A 25,529-nucleotide genomic window follows, 5' to 3' on the forward strand; every position below is an offset into this window, starting at 1 on the left:
GGCAACTCGGCTGTGTCACAAGCATCATTGTGAGAGGCCACGCCCCCTCCTGGCCACACCCAGCCGAAGCTCCTCCCACTCCTGGGTACCACAGCATCCTCTCCCTCATAAGCACACCTGGCTCTGGGTCCGCACCATACGGGATGCATTTAAAGCACATCCAACACACACATATCCGGCACACGGCTTCCCCAGGAGGATCATGGGAGCTGTAGTTTCCCTCCCTTGCAGAATCCTTGGCAAACTACCGTTCCCAGCATTCCTTGGGGGAAGTCATGAGTTTGAAATGTGCATGGGTGTGCTTTAAATTTCGTGGCTGCCCATAGTATTGTCCACACTGACTGGCAGCTGCTCTCCAGGGTTTCAGGCAGGGGTCTAAGAAATGCTGGAGACCAAGTCTGGGACCGTCTGCATTAATAATAATAATAATAATAATAATAATAATAAGAATAATAATAATATATTTATATCCCGCCCTCCCCAGCCGAAGCCGGGCTCTGAGCGGCTAAAAACAGTAAAATGATACAACATTCTAAAATCATTTCATTTTTTTCTATGCATTTCTTTAAAAAAAAAAACCACTGAATTATCTTCAGGGGCGCACTCTGCGCACACTCAGAGACACGTTGCCCTTCCTTTTTGAAGAGACTCAGTTCTGTGGGGGTTGTTGGTGAGAGAAAGGCACAGCGTGCTTGTGGTCAGGCCCTGTGTCCTTACGACTTTTAAAATAAATTTTAAAATCACCTTTCTGCTGTACTTGTAGAAAGGAAAGGAGAAACACACTCGGTGCATGCTCAGAGGCCATTGAGAGCACCCTGCTAATTTGTGACTTCCTGCTCCACCAACGTGGATGGATGCAGTCAAGACTTTGGGACGCAGCAAACGGCACCTCCCCCAACATCCTGCCCCCCACCCCACTCCCCGTTTCAAGCAAGAGTTTCAGCTGCCATCCTAAGGACTAGAATCTTGTGCTCTTATCGCTTGCTAGCCTGCCTGGAGCCCAGAGCCCAAGAGCAAATCTTTCGGCTGCAATCATGAGGACTAGGATCTTGTTTCCCAGCATTTGGAGCCGGCCCACAGCCCAGAGCCACTGGCCCAACCTATTCAAAGCAAGGGAGGGCACATCAACAGACCCCATTACTCACCAGGCTTCTGTGCTGGGCACCTTTGTCCAACGGATCGGGCCCATCTCCAGCCCCGCCGTCTCCATCCTGCGGGCACTGCACCGCGTAGCCCAACCGCACCAGCTCTGCACCGACGTCAATGTCCTGAAATCAGAAGGGGAAAGAGGGGCTCGTGGTTGTATGCAACAACAGCAGCAAGAATACTTATTGCAAAGTATTGGAAGACACAAGATTTACCCACCCTGGAAGAGTGGCAGATGAAGGTGACGGATTATATGGAATTGGCGGAAATGACTGGCAGAATCCGAGACCTGGGAGAAGAGTTGGTGGAAGAAGACTGGAAGAAATTTAAAGACTATCTTCAGAAATACTGTAAAATTAATGAATGTTAAAATGATGTTGGATTGAAAATAAGTGGCATTAGCAACAAAGTTAATAAGAATATGCAAAAATGAATTGATAATGGATGAAAATATAGAGTTATAATATGTTAAGATACAGAGTTAAGATAAACGAAAGAGGGTAAGGATTTGCTGATTTGATTATTTAAATGGGAATACAAAAAGGGGAGGTGTGAGGAGGCCAAGGAAATAAGTTAATGAGTTCAAAGTTACAAAAAAAGGATTTGTTTTTAATTCTTTTTTAGCTATTTGTCTTTTGCATTTTGTATTTCTATTCCTTTTTTTTTCTTTTTCATGTATTTTTCTATGTTCTTTTTCTGGTATCTCTTTCTTTTTATATGACCTTTTTTCATTTTGTAAACTTATGTTTTTGTAAAACTTTAATAAATATCTTTAAAAAAAAAAGAAAAAGAGGGGCTCCTGGTTGGTGTGAAGGACCCAGTTCCCCACCCCTGAACAAACTCGATCCTCTTTGCCCGTTAAATAGGGTGCCAGCGAACCTGGGCTGTGTATCCATATTGGGCTGAGATTTTTAGTTGTTGTAAGATCTTAACAGGGACGCGGGTGGCGCTGTGGGATAAACCACAGAGCCTAGGACTTGCCGATCAGAAGGTCGGCGGTTCGAATCCCCGCGATGGGGTGAGCTCCCGTTGCTCGGTCCCTGCTCCTGCCCACCTAGCAGTTCGAAAGCACGTCCAAGTGCAAGTAGATAAATAGGTACCGCTCCGGCAGGAAGGTAAATGGCGTTTCCATGCGCTGCTCTGGTTCGCCAGAAGCGCCTTAGTCCTGCTGGCCACATGACCCGGAAGCTGTCTGTGGACAAACCTGCCTGGAGCCCAGAGCCCAACAGCAAAGCTTTCGGCTGCAATCATGAGGACTAGGATCTTGTTTCCCAGTATTTGGAGCCGGCCCACAGCCCAGAGCCACTGGTCCAGCCTATTCAAAGCAAGGGAGATCATTACCCCATTACTCACCAGGCTTCCGCACTGGGCCCCACTTGCTGCCCCCTTTGACCATCCTGCGGGCACCATGCAGCCCAACCGCACCGGCGTCCAGGGCATCAGTAAATAAATTTAACGATGATCATGGTGGCAATAGAAATATGAATAATAATAATATTAATAATTTTTATTTATACCCTGCCCTCCCCAGCCAAGCCCGGGCGGCTAAAACCAGGTATAAAAACAATGGATTAAGACATTGACTTCCAAGACATTGAATGTCTTGTTGTTGTTGTTTTAGTGTTTATAATATTAACTTGTAAGATATGGATTTGTTTGTTTGTTTTGGTTTGGTTTTGGTTGTTTTTTTTGTTTAGTTTTCGAATGTTGATTTTTGTGTGTTGTGTAGTTATTTTTTGCTATCTTTCGTGTTGTTGTTGTGTGGAAAATACTAATAAAATTCATTTTAAAAAAACAATGGATTAAAATACAATTTAAGATTAAAACACAACATTAAAATGCAGTAAAAACTCAAATCAAAAACTTTTTTGGGATAACTAGTGAATATAAATTGATTACTCAGCCTTCGCCCTAGGCGAGTTGCAGCAAAGGGCTCCTATTTGCAAAATTAATTTTTGCACTCTGCGTATGCTCAGTGGCACTCTTGACACGCTTTTATTTTGGGGGCGGCGGGGGAGGTGGGTTTTTGCTACCGTGTCACGATAGCCGAGAGAGAGAGAGAGAAAAGGAGTAAATAAATCCTGGGGGAAGAAAGAGTGCCGGGTGTCCCGTCCCCTCGCCGGCTCCTCCCTCCCGCTCTGCCCGCCCCGCGGTCGACCCACCCCGGCGGGCGGAGCCAGGCGAGGCCGAGGCTTCTGCGGGGCCTGCGCGAGGAGAGGGGCGTGAGGAGAAGGGCGATGCTGGCGGCGGCGGCGAGGGGCCTGATCCTGGCAAGGGCCTCCCCGGGGGTCCCGCTCGTATGTAGGGGGCTTCGCCTCTCGGCCCCCCTGGTGAGGAAGGAGGGGGGTAAAATGTATGGGGGGAGAGAGGGGGGTGGGGGGTGGGTGGGTCTTTGGGGAGAAATATTTTAAAATATTAGATTTTGGGAGAAATATAGGGGGTGGGGGGTCTTTGGGGAGACTGCTAAGGGGGCACACACACACAGTGGTACCTCGGGTTACATACACTTCAGGTTACAGACGCTTCAGGTTACAGACTCTGCTAACCCAGAAATAGTACCTCGGATTAAGAACTTTGCTTCAGGATGAGAACAGAAATCATGCGGCAGCAGCCAGAGGCCCCATTAGCAAAAGTGGTGCTTCAGGTTAAGAACAGTTTCAGGTTAAGAATGGACCTCCGGAACAAATTAAGTACTTAACCCGAGGTACCACTGTATATGTAGATGTATATATATGTATATGTGTATATATATGTGTGTGTGTCCCCAGTGCTTTTCTTCTAAAAAAATGTTTAGGGGTACTCTCATTTTTACTCAAGAAAATCACCATTTTTCACAGGTAAACAAATTGCCTCTTCGCAAAGTAAAAAATGATTACAGACAACCAAAATATGAGATTAGAGAACCTGTACAGTGGTCGAAGGAAGTCAACCTTTTTTCTCTCCTTTCCTTTCCTTTCCTTTCCTTTCCTTTCCTTCCTTCCTTTCCTTCCCTTCCCTTTCCTTCCTTCCTTCCTTCCTTCCTTCCTTCCTTTCTTTCTTTCTTTCTTTCTTTCTTTCTTTCTTTCTTTCTTTCTTGTATATCCTTATTCTTTTTATTTTATTTTTCCACTTTGTATTTCTGGAATTTTTGTATGGTTTGGGGTTTTTTTTGTATTTTTGGAATTTTAATTTTATAATTTATGTAATTGTATTCCTTTCTGTATGTATGTAATAAGTATATAGCAAATAATTTTTTTTAAAAAAAGGAACTTGCTTTCGGCTCAAGGCAGCTCCCGGTTCTTGTCTTTGAACCATGAGGACTAGAACCTTTGTTTTTAGAGAGGGGGCCTCCTAACAGGGAGTGGCGAGGAGGCAGTCCGAGCGGCTGTGTCAGAGCGGAGGTGTTGGTGACTTATCCCAAGTTCTCTGTCTCCGCTGTTCAGGAAACGTGCATCGTGGAGCGTTGGTGGAAGGTGCCTTTGAGCAAGGTGGGCCAGGAGCCTCGGATTAAGCACCGCCGGTATAAGGTCTACCGCTTGGTGGAGGACACCAAACACAAACCCAAGGAGCCTCTGGAGCTCATCCTCACCCAAACCGTGGACGGTACGTAGCTCCTCATCTTACTTGCACATCCGGTGCCGTTCTGCAGAAGACGCAGAAGCCCATGCTAATCCGAATTTACCGTATTTTTCGCTCCATAAGACTCACCGAGTTTTTAGAGGAGGAAAACAAGAAAAAAAATATTCTGAACGAAACAGTGGACGTATGGTTTTTGTGGTGCAGGCTGTAGCCCATGGACATGCTGTATGAGCTGATGGTGAATTTGGGGTGACCCAATGCAAAAATCCTGAGGATCCATGGGCTTTTACCTCCCCGCTCCTAGGCAGCCTCCTTTATCTCTAGCGTCCCTTATCTCCCTCCCTGATCGCTTGCCGATCAGCTGCTTCCTTTCAACACCCACTTCTCTCTTTCAAAAAAAAAAAAAAGCATGATCTGCTTTTTGCCCCTGGGTAATTCGGCTCTAGGGACCACGCATTCGCTCCACAAGACGCACAGATATTTCCCCTTCCTTTTTAGGAAGAAAAAAGTTTGTCTTGTGGAGCGAAAAATACGGTGAGCTTGGGCCAGGCCTCCTTTTGTGTGAACACTTAAGTCGGATTATGGTGTGCCTTTGCCCCTGGTTCATTTTTAAGGAGTAAGGAATTAACGCGGGGGGGCAGCCCTTTTTTGCACTAGTGGGAATATGCTGAAGTTGGAGAGAGGGTGCTGGAGGCGGCAGTCCCAAAATGGGTGTTTGGGGGACTATAGCATAATACAAAACGGCTTCCACGTAGACAGCCGCTCCCAAAAACCTCATGCTCACCATAGGAAGTCAGCTGTGGTCCTGCTAGTCCTCATTGTGGCAATCTCACAATAATGATTTTGCACACACACAAGAGCAGACGTTGTTGCTGTCTAATAGCAGCAGGCAGCATTCCTCAGCACCGGGAAAAATAGACACACTTGCGGTCATTTCACAAAAATCACTTGGAAGCTACTTGCCCATGTTGCTCCATAATTTTCTACATGCTTTTTTCCTTTAAAGAACACAAGAATATATGACGCTGCTGCGTCAGGCTGGAGGCAGAGCACAGCCATGCTGGCTAGTAATTAATTAATTGATTGATTCATTTTTTATTTATATCCCGCCCTTCCCGGGTCAGAAAACCGGGCTCAGGGCGGCTAACAACAAATTTAAAACACTTAATTGATGCAACAAAAACAGCATAAAATACAGTATAAAACGGGAGTAACAATAAATTCAGAATTCAAAAATCAATTTAGGGGGGAAATCCATCCAATAAACATTAGATGATCACCAGGTAGTAGCAATGGATAGCTTTATATTCCACGAATTTGCCCCATCTTCTTAAAAAGCCACCCAAATTGTAGCAGCAGGTTTCCTAGTTTATTCGTTATAGAATCATAGAATCATAGAGTTGGAAGAGACCACAAAGGCCATCAAGTCCAACCCCCTGCCAAGCAGGAAACACCATCAGAGCACTCCTGACATATGGTTGTCAAGCCTCTCTCTCTCTCTCTCGCGCGCGCGCACGCGCACGCGCACACACATAATAATAATAATAATAATAATAATAATAATAATAATATAATATAGGCAGCAAAGGCATAGATTTAAATGCAGATTAATGCAGCCCCACACCTGCCCCCTGAGACTCCCCTCCCCAAAAAGCGACCCCCAGAGACACCCCCGCCCTGTAATTTCTCTGAAATGACCCCCAACCTCCGTCGCCCCCCAAAGAGCCTCGTTTTAAAGGCCGCCATTTAGATAGGCTGCCCCCTTTCGCCCCCTTAGCAGTCTCCCCAAAGACCCCCCACCCCCTATATTTCTCCCAAAATCTAATATTTTAAAATATTTCTCCCCAGAGACCCACCCAGCCACCCCCCTCTCCCCCCCATACATTTTACCCCCCTCCTTCCTCACCAGGGGGGCCGAGAGGCGAAGCCCCCTACATACGAGCGGGACCCCCAGGGAGGCCCCTGCCAGGATCAGGCCCCTCGCCGCCGCCGCCGCCAGCATCGCCCTTCCCCTCACGCGCCTCGCCTCGCGCAGGCCCCGCAGAAGCCTCGGCCTCGCCTGGCTCCGCCCGCCGGGGTGGGTCGACTGCGGGGCGGGCAGAGCGGGAGGGAGGAGCCGGCGAGGGGACGGGACACCCGGCACTCTTTCTTCCCCCAGGGTTAATTTACCACTCCTTTTTCTCTCTCTCTTTCTTGCCTGTCGTGACACGGTAGCAAAAACCCACCTCCCCCCCCCCCGCAACCCCAAATAAAAGCATGTCAAGAGTGCCACTGAGCATACGCAGAGTGCAAAAATTATTTTTTTTGCAAAGAGGTAGAATCATAGAGTCATAGAGTTGGAAGAGACCACAAGGGCCATCGAGTCCAACCCCCTGCCAAGCAGGAAACACCATCAGAGCACTCCTGACATATGGTTGTCAAGCCTCTGCTTAAAGACCTCCAAAGAAGGAGACTCCACCACACTCCTTGGCAGCAAATTCCACTGTCAAACAGCTCTTACTGTCAGGAAGTTCTTCCTAATGTTTAGGTGGAATCTTCTTTCTTGTAGTTTGGATCCATTGCTCCGTGTCCGCTTCTCTGGAGCAGCAGAAAACAACCTTTCTCCCTCCTCTATGTGACATCCTTTTATATATTTGAACATGGCTATCATATCACCCCTTAACCTCCTCTTCTCCAGGCTAAACATGCCCAGCTCCCTTAGCCGTTCCTCATAAGGCATCGTTTCCAGGCCTTTGACCATTTTGGTTGCCCTCCTCTGGACACGTTCCAGTTTGTCAGTGTCCTTCTTGAACTGTGGTGCCCAGAACTGGACACAGTACTCCAGGTGAGGTCTGACCAGAGCAGAATACAGTGGCACTATTAGTTCCCTTGATCTAGATGCTATACTCCTATTGATGCAGCCCAGAATTGCATTGGCTTTTTTAGCTGCCACGTCACACTTTTATGCACTGCATAAAAGTAGCCTGTCCCTCTTTTTGGGGCCTGAATCTTCCAACACTCAGCTTTCTTGGATGTCCCTGAGTGGTACAGGGCAGGCACATGAGGACTCAGGTGTTCACACCTGAAGGAACATGGGAATTTGGGAGTGGGTGCTTTGCGGTCCACACTCGGCCACTGGGCTATGCTGCAGTTTTGACCGTATACATAAAATAACAGCGTCTTCTCCTCCTGCCTCCCTCTCCTTCCTGCTGACTTCCTTGTGCTGATTTCTAGATTGTTGCTTCCCTCCAAAAAGGCAAGGACTTACCCTCTCATTCCTTACAAAGCATCCAATGTAAATAAATACGTTTCTAAGTTGATTTTCCTTCATTAGGGTCCAGGGCTTTCTGTGGACTTTGTGCTTTATATTAAAAGAAAAATAGCTCCAATATATTTATTTGTTCGTGTTTTCTAAATCCGGCCCGCGGACGGTCTGGGAATCAACATGTTTTTACATGAGTAGAATGTGTGCTTTTATTTAAAATGCATCTCTGGGTTATTTGTGGGGCATGGGAATTCGTTCATTATTTTTTTTCAAAATATAGTCTGGAAGGAATTGCACACCGGGTGTGTTTTGTAAAGGGAGCATATTCTCTCTCTCTCTGTTGCCCTGTGTTTTGGGAGAGCGCTTTAGTTCCTACCCCACTTTGCAGGTGAAAACATTCCACGTTTCTCGTTCGCAGATGTGGGGAGCCGAGGCGACACGGTCCTGGTACCCAAATCTTTCGGCCGCAGCCGTCTCCTCAACCAGAACAAAGCCGTTTACGCCTCTCCCGAAAACAAGAAGATATTTGAGGAGGAAAACCGGGTGAGTGCCATAAGAACACTGGAAGACCTTGGCTGCTGGATCAGGCCGGGGGGGGGGGGGCTCATCATAGTCCAGCATCCTGTTCTCACAACAGCCAAATGCCCCATATAATCTAGAAATCTAGATAGACTCTTCCGGGTTAGCGCAATCGCTGAATGGCGGATCTCTCCCGGAGCTCCGGGAGAGATCTGCTTCGCGGGTTCGGGTCTTGTTGCTCACGGCGGAGCAAGGACCCTCAAAAGTCACAGGCGCGTAGCCTGTGAACCGGAGACTCGGCGGGCACCTTTGCCCCCCTCCCGACGTCGTGAAATAGCCTTTTTAAAGGCTACAGATCAGCCGAGGGTGCGGGGAGCGGTGCTGAGAGTCGCTCACACCCAGCCTGCGAAGCGAAGCCGCGTCGCCAACAGCGGAGAGCGCTGACTTCTTCCGAAGATTTTGGATTAAAAAAGAGCAACTTTCCGTGAGTAGGATTGAGTTTGCATCATAAATTGGACGTTAAAATTTACGAATTTGGGCACCGAGACGGATAAGTACTAAAAAGGAAGTCTGCTTACCGTCCTGCAGCAAGATTAAAGCGGAAGACAGTGAAGCTGTAACTTTTGACAGGAGCTTTTTACGAGCTAAGAAACCCAACACCAAGTAAAGAACTCCCCCCCAAAAGGCAGGGGAGGGGGGGAAGAAGACTTTAAAGGGATTTCCTGCCTAAATTAAAGGAGATTGAACTGATTACCGCTGTTTATCTACCTGGGGGTCGGACTGCCAAAAAGAGGAAAGACACCGACTAAGGACGGCTGTTACAAATAAGGTTAAAAAGTAACTGATATATAAACTCTGGTTACTCTCAACTTGAAACATCGTATTTGGTTACATAGTAAGTCATTTGCAGGACATTTTCAATTTGGATCTTTTACAAAGTAAGGGATTTGGAGGGCTTTTGCTTTTTGGAAGTGTGGGAACAATTTAAAGTTCAGAAACTGATTTGGCGCCCTCTAGAGGATTTGGTTGTTTCAGCAACTAAGTGGAAGTTAAAACCTGAGAACTCTTTATTGTTGACAGCTTAAGAGTGTGGGAATGACCTTGAATGAAAGACTTTGTTATGGCAGATGGTAAACAGAGAGAAGATTCACAAGAAACAACTCTGAGATCTGGTAGACAATACAAAGTGGACTCTTCTATGCAAAGAAGGGCCTCTGTATCAGGGGCCCCGGCAACTGCAGCTGCGACAAAGGCAAGAGTGAAAACAATGTCTTCAGAAGATGCGTTTACAAAGGCCTTGGGAAAAATAAGTGACTCTTTAGAGGAATTAAAGAAGCAAGGTGCGGAAACAAATAAGAAAATTGAAGAAATCTCTGGGAAAATTGATCTGAATACAAAAAGTATAACTGACCTTGGAAATAAAGTGAACTCTAATGCAGAAGCAATTGGGAAACTATTGGAAGATTCATCTACAACGCGAAAGATAGCTGAAGAAGCGAAGGAAATTGCTACGGCTGTGGAAGGGAAACTTCCACCGGTGTACAGGAAACTGGACGAGTATGAACTGACACTCTCGATGCAGGATATGCAACGTAAGGAGAAAAACCTAAGGATTAGACTTGTGCCGGAAAAAGAAGGAGACAACTTGGTGGATTATTTGACAAAAGAGTTTTCTGACTTTTGGAAGCAAGATTTGAAAGAAGAAGAATTTAAAATAGAGAGCGCATTCAGGTTGGGAACAAGGCAGAAGAAGAATAGACCTAGAGATTGCTTGATAACTCTAAGATCCAAAGAAGAGAGGGATAAAATATTGAACCTGCATTATCAAACAACCCTTCGGATTGAGGATTTTTATATTGAGATTTTTAAAGACATCCCTAAAAGCATCTTGGATGCAAGAGGCCCTTACAAGGATTTGGTGACACTACTGAAGAGGAACTACATACTATTCAGGTGGGAGTTTCCCCAAGGCTTGTCTTTTAAGTACAAAGGAAAGAAAAGAAGAATAAAAACAGTGAGTGATAAAGACAAGTTCTTGGGAGAACACGAGGAAGACCTACAGAAAGAGACCCATCCAGGAGAAGGACATCCTTCAAGATTAGATAAAGACACAGAACCATCGACAAAGGACGAATAACAATTGGGAGCTGTAGGAGGAATTAAATAACCCCATCATGGCTTTGCAACTTCTAACTTGGAATTGTAATGGTCTAAATAACCCTCGAAAAAGAAAAAATATATTTCATGCTTTAAAGAAAGATAATTTGGACTTGATTTGTCTACAAGAGACCCATGTGACAAGAGCACATAGAAAATTGTTAATAAACAAGAGACTGGGACAAGAATTTATATCTTCAGACAAAGTAAAAAAGAGAGGAGTGGTGATCTATGTAAAGGAAAATTTGCAGCCGAAACAAATCTTTAAAGATGACCAAGGAAGATATTTGGCAATTGAAATTCAATTTCAAGGAGAAAAATTTTTGATAGTTGGGGTATATGCACCAAATGAAGGGAAAACAGAATTTTTTAAGAAGTTGCATGAGACTTTAACGGACTATATGGACTATAAATTGATCATGATGGGAGACATGAATGGAGTAGTTTCAACAAATATGGACAAAGCACAAAGACAGGTAGTCACAAAAGATGGAAGACTACCAAAAACCTTTTTTGAAATGACTGACAATATGGATTTGATTGACATTTGGAGAACAAAACACCCATTAGAGAGAGAGGGAACCTTCTTTTCTGAAGCCAAAATGACATGGACTAGGATTGACCAAATTTGGGTGACTAGCGGTGTGGCGTCGAATATAAAGAAAGTGGAAATCTGCCCAAAAACTCTCTCCGACCATAATGCAGTAAAGATGGTGATGAAGCAAACAACAACTGGCTCTTTTAGATGGAGAATGAATGACACTCTATTTAGAGACGAGGAGATCTGTAAAAAGGCCCAAAGAACTTTGAAAGATTATTTTGAAATTAACCTAAGGTCTAAAGTAGAAAAAAGAATAGTATGGGATGCAAGCAAAGCCGTGATGAGAGGGTTTTTGATACAACAAAATACATTAAAGAGAAGAAAGCAAAATGAGAGGAAAGAGAAAATCTTGGATAAGATAAAAGAAGGGGAAAGGAAATTAAGATTGAAGCCAAAGTCGCAAGAGATTCTAAGAGAAATCAAATTGTACCAAACACAATACACGGAACTGATGAATCAAGAAATAGAATGGAAAATTAAACAAATGAGACAAAAGACTTTTGAATCTGCAGATAAATGTGGCAAGTTATTGGCTTGGCAAATAAAGAAGAGACAAAAACTCAACACGGTAATAAACTTAGAAGTGGATGGAAAGAACATATGTAACCCAGTGGAAATTAGGAATTGTTTCCAGAGCTACTTTAGACAATTGTATACACAAGGGCCGCAGAATGAAACAGATATACAACAATTCCTCGAGAAAAATGGGCTGAAAAAGATTTCGCAGGAAAGCAAGACAATTTTGAATCAGGAGATATCAACACAGGAAATAGAAGATGCCATTCAAAACATGACGTTGGGCAAATCACCTGGACCAGATGGACTGACTTCCAAATATTACAAAGTCTTGAAGGAAGGGCTTATACAACCTTTGAAGGAAGTCTGCAACGAGATTATGAAGGGGAAAAGGGCACCCGATACGTGGAGAGAGGCCTACATTACACTTATACCAAAGACAGAGACTGAAAAGACCCAACTTAAGAACTACCGACCCATCTCCTTACTAAATGTGGATTACAAAATATTTGCTGATGTTTTAGCAAAGAGACTGAAAAGAGTTTTGATGGAGGAGATTCATGGGGACCAAGCGGGCTTTCTCCCGAAAAGGCATTTGTCGGATAATGTAAGGAATATAATTGACATTTTGGAGAAGTTGGAAGTGAATATAAACACTAAGGCTGTTTTGATATTTGTGGATGCCGAGAAAGCCTTTGACAACATTTCTTGGAGTTTTATGTTGAAGAACCTCCGGGGGATGGGGGTAGGCCAAGGGTTTGAAAATGGTATAGGTGCAATATACTCTGAACAGAAAGCAAAATTAATTGTAAATAATGTGATAACAGAAGAGTTCAAGATTGAAAAAGGGACACGACAGGGGTGCCCTATTTCCCCATTACTTTTTATATCGGTCCTGGAGGTTTTGCTTAATATGATCAGGAGGGACCAGTTGGTTAAAGGGATTCAGGTCGGAGTTAAACAATACAAATTGAGAGCATTTGCAGATGACCTGGTACTTACATTACAGGAGCCAGAAGCTAGTACGAAAAGAGTTTTGGAAATAATCCAAGAGTTTGGTCAATTGGCAGGATTTAAATTGAATAAGTTAAAGACTAAGGTATTGGAGAAAAATTTAACACAGACTGAAAAAGAAAGGTTTCAGAATGAGACGGGGTTGACTGTAGTTAAAAAAGTGAAATATCTGGGTGTGAATATGACAGCCAAGAATGTGAATTTATTTAAAGACAATTATGAAAAAACTTGGACAGAAGTGAAAAAAGACCTAGAGACATGGTCAAACTTGAAGCTTTCCTTGTTAGGTCGAATTGCAGTTATAAAAATGAATGTATTGCCAAGAATGTTGTTTTTGTTTCAAGCATTGCAGATAATGGATAAAATGGACTGTTTCAAGAAGTGGCAGAAAGATATATCTAAATTTGTCTGGCAGGGCAAGAAGCCCAGAATAAAATTTAAGATATTAACGGATTCAAAGGAAAGAGGGGGGTTTGCCCTGCCAGACTTTAAATTGTACTATGAAGCGGCAGCTTTCTGCTGGCTTAAAGAATGGCTGCTTCTTGAAAACACAGACATTTTGGATTTGGAAGGATTTAATAACATTTTTGGGTGGCATGCATATTTGTGGTATGACAAGGTTAAAGCGCATAAAAGTTTCAAAAACCATATTGTCAGAAAAGCACTGCTGAATGTCTGGGTTAGATATAAGGACTTGTTGGAAAATAAGACTCCAAGATGGCTATCACCAATGGAAGCTAAGGCAGTTAAAAAGCTAAATATGGAGTCGAAATGGCCAAGATACTGGGAAATCTTGGAAAAGGAAGGGGATAAACTGAGATTGCAGAGTTTCGAAAAACTAAAAGAGAAGGTGAGAGATTGGTTACATTACCATCAAATAAATGAAGTGTTTAAATTAGACAGAAAAATAGGTTTCCAGGTGGAAAAGTCAAAACTAGAGACTGAACTGTTAGAATCCAGCACTAAGAACTTGTCAAAAATGTATAATCTGCTGCTGAAATGGAACACACAAGATGAAACGGTTAAATCAACTATGATTACATGGGCTCAGGACATTGGTCATAACATCATGTTTGTTGACTGGGAAAAGTTGTGGACCACTGGGTTGAAGTTTACGGCGTGTAACGCCTTAAGAGAAAACATAATGAAAATGATTTATAGGTGGTACATAACCCCAGTCAAACTTGCAAAGATCTACCATTTGCCTGATAATAAATGTTGGAAATGTAAGGAAAAGGAAGGCACATTCTTTCACCTCTGGTGGACATGCCCGAAGATTAAGGCATTCTGGGAAATGATTTATAATGAACTGAAAAAGGTATTTAAATATACTTTCCCTAAGAAACCAGAGGCCTTTCTCTTGGGTATTGTCGGCCAGGGGGTGCTAAAGACAGATACAACCTTCTTAATGTATGCTACAACAGCAGCTAGAATACTCATCGCAAAGTACTGGAAGACACAGGATCTACCCACACTGGAAGAATGGCAGATGAAGGTGATGGACTATATGAGCCTGGCAGAGATGACGAGCAGAATCCGAGACCAGGGAAGAGAAGCGGCGGAAGAAGAATGGAAAAAGTTTAAGGACTATTTAAAGAAATATTATAAAATTGGAGACAGTTAGAATGATGTTGGACTAAAATAAATGGTTACTATTAGTAATGATTATGACAAAGAGAATAAGGGTGATTAGCATAAATTTATAATAAAATAAGGTAAGATTTCGCTGAAAAACTGTAAGAATTTGGAATACAGAAACGGGAAGTAAGAGGAGGTCGAGGAAGAAAGGTTTAGAAATTGGGTTATGAAGTGGTACGTGTTTTTTTGTTTTATTATTGTTGAATGTTTGTTTATGTACGTCTTGTTTCTGTTATATAAAAAATTGTTTAATAAAAATATCTTAAAAAAAAAAAAATAGAAATCTAGATAGACTGCCTCTGGTCTTGGAGGTTCCATAAGAACCTCACAAGAGCCTGGTTGCTGGATCAGGCCAAAGGGGACCCATCTAGTCCAGCCTCCTGTTTTCACAGCAGCCAACCAGGCACCCCAGATGCCCCACAATCACAACAGCAGCACCTTCTGCAGTTTCTGACAGTGACAGCAGAGCAGAGCCATTGATAGGCTTCACCTCCAAGGAGTTGTCCAGTTCTCTCCTGAAGCCTTCCAAGTTGGGGGCCTTCAATGCCCCTCGTGGGATTGATTGTCACAATTTAACCACACTGTGTGAAGAGATCTTTCCCTTTGCCTGGACTGAATCTCTGAAGCTCAGTATGTTTCCGAGCACAATTCAAAGTGTTGGTGCTGACCGTGAAAGCCCTAAACGGCCTTGGTCCTGTATACCTGAAGGAGCGTCTCCACGCCCATCGTTCAGCCTGGACACTGAGGTCCAGCTCCGAGGACCTTCTGGCGGTTCCCTCATTGCGAGAAGCGAAGTTACAGGGAACCAGGCAGAGGGCCTTCTCGGTAGTGGCACCCGCCCTGTGACATGCCCTCCCACCAGATGTCAAAGAGAAGAACAACTACCAGACTTTTAGAAGACATCTGAAGGCAGCCCTCTTTAGGGAAGCTTTTAATGTCTGACGCTGTATTGTTTTTGTTATTTGGTTGGAAGCCACCCAGAGTGGCTGGGGAGACCCAGCCAGATGGGCAGGGTATAAATAAATTATTATTATTATTATTATTATTATTATTATTATTATTATTATTATCATTGGATGTCCCCAACTTCTAGTTATGATAAGAGAGTGAGAGAAACCTCTATGTCTCTACAGATTGCAAAAACAAAACAAAAATGCCTGTTGGCCAGAATTGTGTACAAAAAGGTGGATTTGAGGATGATGCATGCCTGCGAAGCTAACAAAATCGGTGGACATCAACATATTCTCTGTGGCAGCATCATTTAATTATTTGCTGTATGAAAAAGTGCATTGTTCTGCCCTGAATCTTCGTTATCTGGCTTCATTGCACGGCCCCGTGCTCTCGTATTATATGCAAGGGAGAAAAGATTATCTGCTTTCTCCTGAAAGTGCATGATTTTATTTTACACCCCTCCTCAATATTGATATGGGTATGCCTGTAGCCTCGGTCCACCTGGGCTGAGTGGGACAATATGGATGCTGTCTCGCTCGTCCTTGATCTCTCTTCTGTTTTTCCGCCCCTTAGTTACGTCAGGAAGGGAAACTGCCGAGGCTGCAGACCCACACTGGCGAAAAGGTAAACTGATGCAGATCTGCGGCGTATGTGTAAATGCAGTTTTCTGGTAGGACAATGCCCTAGTGGGAAACCTGAAAGCAGGAACGGAGCACAAAAATCTAATGCTGGGAAGTGAAGTTTACTAAAACTCTTCCAAGTTCCCTACCTGGCACAAGAGGGAGAACCTGGCAGTACCAGATCAATGGCAACATGTGTCCGAGTGCTTGCCGCTTTTGTGAACGTTGCAAATCTTGTGAGAGCTCCTAAATCATGGATTCCTGGGCGGGGGTGCGGGGTGGGAAAGCTGGAGATAGCCTTAACCTCCCCTTGTACATTGAAACATCTTGTACATGGAGTACAACAGTGAATTTGTACTGCGTTCATACATTGTTGTACACTGTTGTGGCCCACCGGGAGGCCTTGTGGCGTAGAGTGAGCAATACGTCTCATAATAATAATAAAAATAGCAACCACTTGGTAGTGTGGTCAATGCCTGTGGGGCTTGCAGAGAACTCTCATAATTCAGTATTTAGGTAGCGTTGTATATTCTCCCTTGCAGTTCTCTCTTTGGCCGGGCAGGGGCGGCAGCAGGCCATCTCTCCCCTTCCTGGCCAGGAAACCCCACCTCACATTTAAATATGCAAAAGCCCAGTCAAATGGTACAAGCAGGAGGACCCAGCGCTATGAGGAAGAGGGAACAGACTGCCTGTGCACCTAGTTCAGTCTCGTCTACTCTGTTTGACAGTGGCTCTCCAGGGGTTCAGACTGGGGAGTCTCCCCTAGCCCTACCTGGAGTTGTCGGGGATTGAACCTGGCGCCTTCTGCTCTGTCCGCTGAGCTAAGCCTTTCCCCTGAAAGAAAAGCAGGAGTCTAGTCCTCATTGTTCTGAATGAAGGGCTGATAAATAGGAACAGAGGAAGTTGCACGAGCCCAGACCACTGGCCTATCCAGCTCTGCATTTACACTGATGGGCAGAAGCTCTCCAGGGGTTTTTATTTGGGGGGGGGGTTTCCTCCCCCAGCCCCAGATGCTGGGATTGAACTTGGGACCTTCTGCATTCAAAGCAGGTGTTCTGCCATGGGCGAAAGACGATCTTCCGGGTGTAGTTTTTTGGAGGGCTTCTTTTCTTAAGGCTTTCTGTTGTTCCTCTCCCGGTTTTCAGACCGTCCGGTTCCTGCGCAAGTGCACCCTGGAAGTCGGAGTGAACGACTGCGAGCAGTTTGAGCTGACCCACGAGATCGTGGCACGGCACTTCCTGAGAAACGTGAGACCCGCCTGCGCGGCCCTTGGCGTCCTGCCTTCCTGGCGTGGGGAATGGAGGGGATCTGGCGGGGTCCTCTCAACACAGTCCTGGGCTGGCTGATGGGAGCTGTAGTACAAAAATGGCCGTCCTGGCAGGGGCTGATGGGAATCGTCGGCCAAAATGGCCATGCTGCACATTAGATTTGCTCAATAAGCACACAAGACGTAACCGGCTGTACATTTGAAAAAAATAATATCTTCTGATATTTGATTACATTTTTGTATGAGTTGCATTACTGTTTATAACATCTGAGCATGGATTAAGTTTGTTTTACTTCTGCTGTGCCATATGGGTCACTTTTAAGAAATAAATTTTGTATCTGTTGATTGCCAACACCTGTTACTCGAATCAGTATTGTCCTTGTCCATATAACTCCACTCCGTAAAAGTTGCTGTTTACATCAGCTACTACTATGCTATAAGATCCACTGTCCTGTGATATCATATATGGTATGTATGGTTGTTGACGGTTTTTATATTATTTTTGCTGTAAAAAGGTGTGATATTACGATATTGTATTTATTTGCATTGCCTAGAGTTTATACTACTGATGAAGCCCAAGACGGCGATTTAAGGCTAATATTCCGGAAATCCTTGTCTCAGACTCTGTGAAAGGATTCTGTGGAACTGCAACAACCTTTTGTGTGGATTGTTGGACTCCATGAACAGACAGGTGGAATAGACACTTTCACATATATGGACCTTATGCATAAACCGATTAGAGAATGAACTGATCCACTGGGTCTTCTACTTTTTTTGGTGAACTTTGAGCTACTTCTGTTGTAATCTACAATTTAATACAATGAATAGTACATATTATTTTTTTTCAAACGTACAGCCAGTTATGTCTTGTGTGCTTATTGAATGTTTCGCCTAACCAGAGGTTTGTTGTTGTTTTGCCCATTAGATTTGTGACAGCGTTTTTCCATTTGCAAAAAAAGAAAGGCAAGGATGTTTGGGTGAGAGCCCTAAAGAGTTATGGGGTGGTGAGGTATAGCAACGGAGGGTTTTAAGAGCATTTCGTTGAGTTGATCTCTACCTGATAAGGGTGGGCTCTTGGCGGCATATATCCTTGCAGGTAGGGTTGAGGGGAGAGGAGGTGTTTTCCTAGGGGATGCGGAGGTCTCAGACAACGTGCCCCTGCCCCGCTTGAAGTGGGTTGCTCTGATAACGCTGTGCCCTGGTCCTTCCAGCTCGGGGTCGTGGTTCTGCCGCATACCTTGAAGCTTCCGGATGAGCCCATCACAGAATTGGGGGAATATTGGTGCGAAGTTACGGTAAGTTTGCCTCCTGTACATTGGCGCAGGTCAATGTTTGGGATATTTGTAATAGAAAAATTGTGCCCTCTTTTTCTCCAAAATGCCAGGGTAGATGATGCATGTATTGTGTAAAATACGTTTGTTTGTTTCTTTGTTTATTCAGGGTTTTTTGCCCACTCTTCACCACAAGGTCCCAGCAATTTAAGAAGTACAATATGAAAGCCAGTTCAAAACAAGTTATGGGAGCAAGATTAGGGTGGATCTTAAAAAATATATATCTCAGGTATTGGAGGAAAGAGGCGTGTCTTCTGCATACAACAGAAGCTCTATATTGAAGGTGCCAGAAGAGGAAATTTCACAGGTTAGGGGGTTGCCACAGAGAAGACTCCCTCCCCAGACTGAGGCACACTCCCCAAAATTTCTGAGGGTGTTGGAACTGCCAAGAGGGACCTCTCGACTGATCCTAGCACCCGAGAGTGTCTGTGGGGTACAGGGAGATGATATTTCAAATATTTGGGGCCCAAGTCATTTAGGGCTTTCAAACTCTAAAGTGAGCACCTTGATTTGGGCCTGGAAACAAACTGGCAGCCCAGGCAGCTGTTTTAAAATGGTGGCGTCATATGAGACTAAGAGATTAATTAAGATTAAATTAAGACTAAGAGAGCTGAGTGGGGGGTGCTCGTGTAATCTCACTGTATACAAGTTGTACAAGTGACAATAAAGTATTTCATTTCATTTCATCTAAATGAAACCCCAGCTAGTAATGTGGGCACTGTGTTTGGGACCTGTTGAAGTTTCTGAATTATCTCCAAGGGCAGCCCCACATAGAGCACATGGCAGTAATAATGAAAGCTTAAGAAGAGCCTGCTGGATGAGGCCATCACTGCCTCCTGCAGGGGCGATAGTCCAGCCTGGAAGTTAGAGTCCTGTGGCCGAGCCGTCTGCCGGAAAGGGACCATAGCTGGCCAGCTGGCCAGGGATGGGGAAAGGCAGTCGTAGTCTCAGCAGGGGAGCTTAAACGTCCTCCCCATTTCCTCTTTTGATTGACCGTTGTCGTCGTCTTGGCTCTGGGGGACACACCCGGGCCCCCTGTCCCACTTCTGCCCTCCTTTTGCAGGTGAACGACCTCGATACCGTCCGGGTCCCTCTTTCTGTGGTGCGGTTTGCAGAACCCAAGCCCGAAAGCTACAGGGTCTGGCTGGCTCAGCCAGAAGACGCTCCTCAGCAATATCACTGAAGTCTGCCCCACCCCAGGAGGAGAAGGGAGCAGCGGGGGCTCTCAAAACAAGCGATGGAAACTGGGGAGCACCCAGCTTGCCTGCGCAGCTCAGGAGATCCAGGGAGCTTCGTCAGATCGGGTTTGGACAAGATCATCGTCAGATTGGTGGGAGGTTTTTTTGGGGGGTGTACCCCTGTCCTAAACGTTCAAAGGCATCTCTGACGGACGTGTTTCTCTCGAGTAAGAAGATAACACCAAGTAGAGTTCTATGATTTCTCTCCTCTCCTGAGGAGCAACAGAATGTCGAGTCTCTTACGAATAAAAACGTTTCCAAATCAGAAATTCTTCCTGGTTGCAGTGAGTAAGCTCAGTCAAGATCCCTGTTCTGTGGACCGGGAGGGAGAGTTGGAGAGAGAATGGCCACTGAGGCAATCTGTGTCTCCTCTCTTAATGTCGGAGGGCATCTGGATAGTAAAGCACTGAAAGGGTTTTGTGATGGCGATGGAGGACTTGGCCTCCACTGATTGCCTCGGTCGCGGGGTGTGGAGACGGAAGGGAGCCGCTGATCTGCCATTGGCCGAGCCTTGCTTTGACCCTAAAGGTTACAGATTTGCCTTTGGCTGTTCTTGCCCTGACGCTGCGGCAGTTGTCAATTGCCATTGGCTGAGTTTCCCCCGGTTTCCTCTAGAGGGGCGGGGCTGGCAGAATATCCCAGCAAAGAGGTGGAAGAAGGCTTGAATGGGAAGGTTTGAAGAGGGAGAGGTCCCAGGGAAAACAGGGAGACGGTCAGGAGGAGAACGAGTTGCGAGGGCAGAAACCCAGGAAAAGGAGCAGGCTAGAGGAGGGGTGCTTTGGTCTAAACCACAGAGCCTAGGGCTTGCCGATCAGAAGGTTGGCAGTTCGAATCCCCGCGATGGGGTGAGCTCCTTTTGCTCGGTCCCTGCTCCTGCCAACCTAGCAGTTCGAAAGCACACCAGTGTAACTAGATAAGTAGGTACCGCTCCGGTGGGAAGGTAAAAGGCATTTCCGTGCATTGCTCTGCTTTGCCAGAAGCGGCTTAGTCCTGCTGGCCACATGACCCGGAAAAACTGTCTGCGGACAAACGCCAGCTCGCTTGGCCAGTAAAGCGAGATGAGCGCCTCAACCCCAGAGTCGTTCGCAACGGGACTTAACTGTCAGGGGTCCCTTTACCTTTTAGAGAAGAGGCGCTTGTGGATTGGAGAAACCCATGCATCATCAGAATCATGTTTCCAGAGTTGTGAGAATTGGGATCTTGCTTTATTTTTAAAGGAAGCACCGTCGCTCAGTGCATACAGAAGGTGCTAGGGTCATTGTGTAATGATACCTCCCGATAGGACTGGGATCCTTGCCTGAGACGCTGGAGAGCTGCTGGCAGTCTGTGTGGGTTGAGCTGTGCCCCAGCTGAAGTTTCGAACGTTTCAAGAACAGAACTCTTGGAAGGACTTGCGGCAGCGACCCATCTTCCTCTGCGGTGTGTCCCGCCACTAAGGAGACTTTGCCGCCTTGGCGACCCCTTCCCCGGGTCGTGCAAAAGGAGACGGAACCGATGGCTCCATCCTGGACAACACCTGGCAGCCCAGCCTGTGGACTTTCGCCTGTTTGGGTCTGCGTCTCTCCTTCTCCACAGCCATTAATTACAGCATTGCGCACCTTCGGCATGAACAATGGCATTTGAAGCGCGCCCTGGAATAATTCACGCCTGGGGCGGTGTGCCTTCGGAGCCAGCCCTTCAGATGATGGATGGGGCCCTCTGCCTCCTCCTTTTTAAAAAAAACCACCCTCCCTCCCGAGAGGGGAAGCACAAGCTTTCGCTCACTTTAGCCGCGAAGCGCTTGGAGCGGCCCGGGCAGGAAGAAAGTGTGGGCGTGCTGCTGCGTCCTCCCCGCGGGGAAGATAGCTGGGAAAGCTTTTTATTTCGTCCTCCCCTCCTCCCTCTTAAAAGCAAAGCAGGGGAAGCTGCCAAAAGTGTCATTAAGGCCCTTACGTGGGCCGGCGGAGGGGCTCTCTCTGCCGGTGGGAGACGGAACACAGCCATGAATATTCACAGAGGCGCTCGGCCCTTTGCCGCAGAAGGCCCATCAGTTATGGCGAGGCTGACGTCCCACCTCGTCAAGGTGACTCCCGAGATAATGTCAGAGGATGATTCTTCCAAGCTAGGGAGGGGAAGGCGGCTCAGAGGATGGGGGGGGGCTGGTGGAGGGAGAGGGTGTGGCGCACTGACCCCTGTCTCGTCCTTTAATGGGACGGATGTGGGAAGTTGATCTCCCAACTGGGATGCAAATATCTGGCCATCCGCTAGCGAGTCCGTAAAGACACACACACACACACTGGTTTTGCTGTGAAGCGCAGTCGGTCAGCGTGGTGCCATCCAGATGTGGTTGGACCCCCCAGTTCCGTCGCTCTTGCTGGGAGTTGGGAATCCTAACAGCACCTGGAAGGTCATAGAATGGTAGAGTTGGGAGGTGTGATGGACTCAGAGCCAGAGGAGTCTTAGTCCGCACCAGATCCTTTGCCTCAGGCGGCAGCTGAACCAAGTCTGGGGCCTGATTCTGAAGAGTCCCAGTCTGCACAGGTTCCCCTGCAACAGACAGCAACTGGGCCGAGTCAGGGGCCTGAGCCTGCCCTGGCTCCAGATGTGGGGATGACCTCGTTGCCTCCAGCTGGGCCATCACTTACAGCTACTCTACTACCGGTTGGGTCAGGAGAGGCTGAGGCAGCCTCTGGGTCTAGTAACCCACCGACGTCTCCCGAGCTGCAGAGACGAAGGTCTGAGAGAAGGAGAGACCTGAGTACTCGCAGGAGGATTGCTCGCCTTCAGGTGAAACAGGGAGGTGAGTCGCTGGGGGATCAGGACCGGCCGTTACCCCCGACAGAGATAAAAGGCTTCCGGACCTGCCCCAGGTTGCAGGAGCAACGTTGCTGTTTGCCAGAACCTGCCTGTGATCCTGTGCCTGACTTTGCCTGGTTTCCTGCCTTGGCCCTGCCGGACTGACTCCTCGCAGAACCCTTGGATTCGGGACCAGACCTGGACCTTGTTACCCAGGTTACCCCCGGGCACAGCACAGGAGGGACCTCAGGGGTCATCCAGTCCAACCCCCTTGCAGCCCAAGAATCCCTGACAGACGGCCTCCCAGCCTCTGCTGAAAAACGTCCAGCGAAGGAGAGTCAGCTGCCTTCTGAGAGAGTCCGCTCCACAGTCTAGACACCCGTCCTCAGCTAGCTCAGGGGTGCCTTAACCCTCGGTCCTCTACATCTTGCCGGACTCCCATCGCATAGGAACACAGGAGGAGCCTTCATGGATCAGGCCAATGGCCCATCTGGTCCAGCCTCCTGTTCTCACAGGGGCCAACCAGTCGCCTCAAAGGGAAGCGTGCAAACTCTCCCCTCCTGTGGTTTCCAGCAACCAATTTTCAGAAGCATTTTTGCCTCCGACTGGAGAGAAAGGGCACAGCCCTTGTGGCTAGCAGCATGCCTGACCATTGGCAACAATTTCTGGAAGAAGCCATGCTAGCTATCCCTGCAGTGTTCTCCTGCCATTGTGTGGCCTACTGCCTCTTCCCCATCCCCTGTAGATACTCCCCAGCCATTTAGCATTTATTTATTGAATTTCCTCCATATCTTCTTTTTCTCCAAGGAGCTCAAGGCGGCATATGCAGAGCTCTCCCCCTTCTCTGTAGTGCCCCCAACAACCCTGCAAGGTAGGTCAGGCTGAGACGAAGTGATAATGATAATAATTTATTATTTATACCCCACCCATCTGGCTGGGCTTCCCCAGCCACTCTGGGCGGCCTCCAACAAAACATTAAAGGCGCTGTGGGTTAAACCACAGAGCCTAGGACTTGCTGATCAGAAGGTCGGCGGTTCAAATCCCCGCCACGGGGTGAGCTCCCATTGCTCGGTCCCTGCTCCTGCCAACCTAGCAGTTCGAAAGCACGTCAAAGTGCAAGTAGATAAATAGGTATCACTCTGGCGGGAAGGTAAACGGCGTTTCCATGCGCTGCTCTGGTTCACCAGAATTGGCTTAATCATGCTGGCCACGTGACCCGGAAGCTGTACGCCGGCTCCCTCGGCCAATAAAGCGAGATGAGCGCCGCAACCCCAGAGTCGGTCATGACTGGACCTAATGGTCAGGGGTCCCTTTACCTTTACCTTTTTAATGCATCAAACATTCAGATGTCTTCTAAAAGTCTGGTAGTTGTTGTTCTCTTTGACATCTGATGGGGGAGCGTTCCACAGGGCGGGCGCCACCACCGAGAAGGCCCTCTGCCTGGTTCCCTGTAACTTGGTTTCTCGCAGCGAGGGAACCACCAGAGGGCCCTCAGCGCTGGACCGCAGTGTCTGGGCAGAACGATGGAGGTGGAGACGCTCCTTCAGATAGGGCCAAAGGCTTGCACACAGTGAACTTCATGGCCAAGTGCAGATTTGAACCCTCGTCACTCAGAGTCCTGGCCTGGCATTGCTACACTGCTACACCGGCTCTTCCAGAGGTTCACCAGTGGAACCAGAGGGGTGGCCACCAGTTCTTGGTCACCATTGCCCTCTCCCCTTTCTTAAATTCTGAGCAGCTTTGTTCCAATAGGAAAGCAGGATATACTGTATTTTTTGCTCTATAAGATGCACCTGACCCCAAGACACACCTAGTTTTTGGAGGAGGAAAACAAGAAAAAAAATATTCTGAATCCCAGAAGCCAGAACAGCAAGAGGGATTGCTACACAGCGAAAGCAGCGATCCCTCTTGCTGTTCTGGCTTCTGGGATAGCTGCGCAGCCTGCATTCGCCCCATAAGACGCACACACATTTCCCCTTAGTTTTTAGGAAGGCAAAAGTGAGTCTTATAGAGCAAAAAATACGGTAAATAATGAAACAAATGCCATCTGGGACCCTAGTGAGAGCTCAGGGCCTAGACACAAGAGTAGCTGGGGCAACCCAGCCAAATGGGGTATAAGTAATAAAATTATTATTATTATTATTATTATTATTATTATTATTATTATTATTATTATTTTCTTAGGAGTCTTGGAGAGCTGTGAGCAGAGGGGAAGGGCAATCTGCACTAATGAAGCAGAGATTCACCTCCCCTTTTTTGTTGGTGTTTGCCTCCTCACAGTTTGGCTGCTATTTTTATTCATTTTATAGCCCTGACAACGTAAATTTCCCCCCTCTTCCTGTTTGGCACCACCAGGTGGCAGCCGAATCACACCTCTGGGTGATTTACGAGGGCGTTCCCCTGTCTTGTCTGCCCTCATCCTGCCCTCGACTCCTCGAACCGCTAAGCGAATTCTGCCTCTCGCCACCCATTTCCCCAAACTACCTTGTTTTTGTAACTAACGTCCTTGTGGCGCAGGTATCCTGCAGGTATCCTAAAGGCCCTGCCTTCCCTGCCCATCTCTGGGCTGTCCCCTGAGCCTGATATCAAAGCACATCCCTCAAAGAACATGCGTCACAAATAGCAGAGGGTTCATTGGGTATCCAGGCACCAGCTAGATGAACCAAAGAGGAAACGAGAGGGGTTTTTTTTAACTCCGGATCCACGCTGGGCGAGAGTGAACTGAGCAGGGAACCAGCATGCAGCTTCGTTCTACAATTCCCAGAGTAGTTCTGGGAGTTGTAGCTCCGTGAGGTGAACTGGGGTCTCTGACTAGGGTGCAAAAGCAGCTCCCGGAATTTTTTGGGGGGTAGCCATGACAGTGGTATTGCTGTTTAAAGTGAATGTGGCCTTACTCCCGAGGAAGGCTACTTAGGATGGCATACTTCCTTTTACAAAGGTATACCTTCTAACCC

General features: G+C 46.7%; 1 protein-coding gene across 1 annotated transcript; it reads left to right on the forward strand.

Moving 5' to 3' along the window:
* The first annotated feature begins 3,344 nt into the window (after positions 1-3,344).
* Positions 3,345-20,069, forward strand: MRPL9 (mitochondrial ribosomal protein L9). The gene is made up of 7 exons (XM_083591568.1): positions 3,345-3,476; positions 4,569-4,728; positions 8,367-8,491; positions 15,918-15,968; positions 17,110-17,211; positions 18,443-18,526; positions 19,626-20,069. The coding sequence occupies exons 1-7, from the start codon at positions 3,384-3,386 to the stop codon at positions 19,743-19,745; spliced, it is 735 nt and encodes a 244-aa protein (XP_083447694.1). The 5' UTR covers positions 3,345-3,383; the 3' UTR covers positions 19,746-20,069.
* The last annotated feature ends 5,460 nt before the right edge of the window (positions 20,070-25,529 follow it).

Source organism: Podarcis filfolensis (genome assembly GCF_964270895.1).
Source record: "Podarcis filfolensis genome assembly, chromosome: 16".
NCBI lineage: Eukaryota > Metazoa > Chordata > Lepidosauria > Squamata > Lacertidae > Podarcis > Podarcis filfolensis.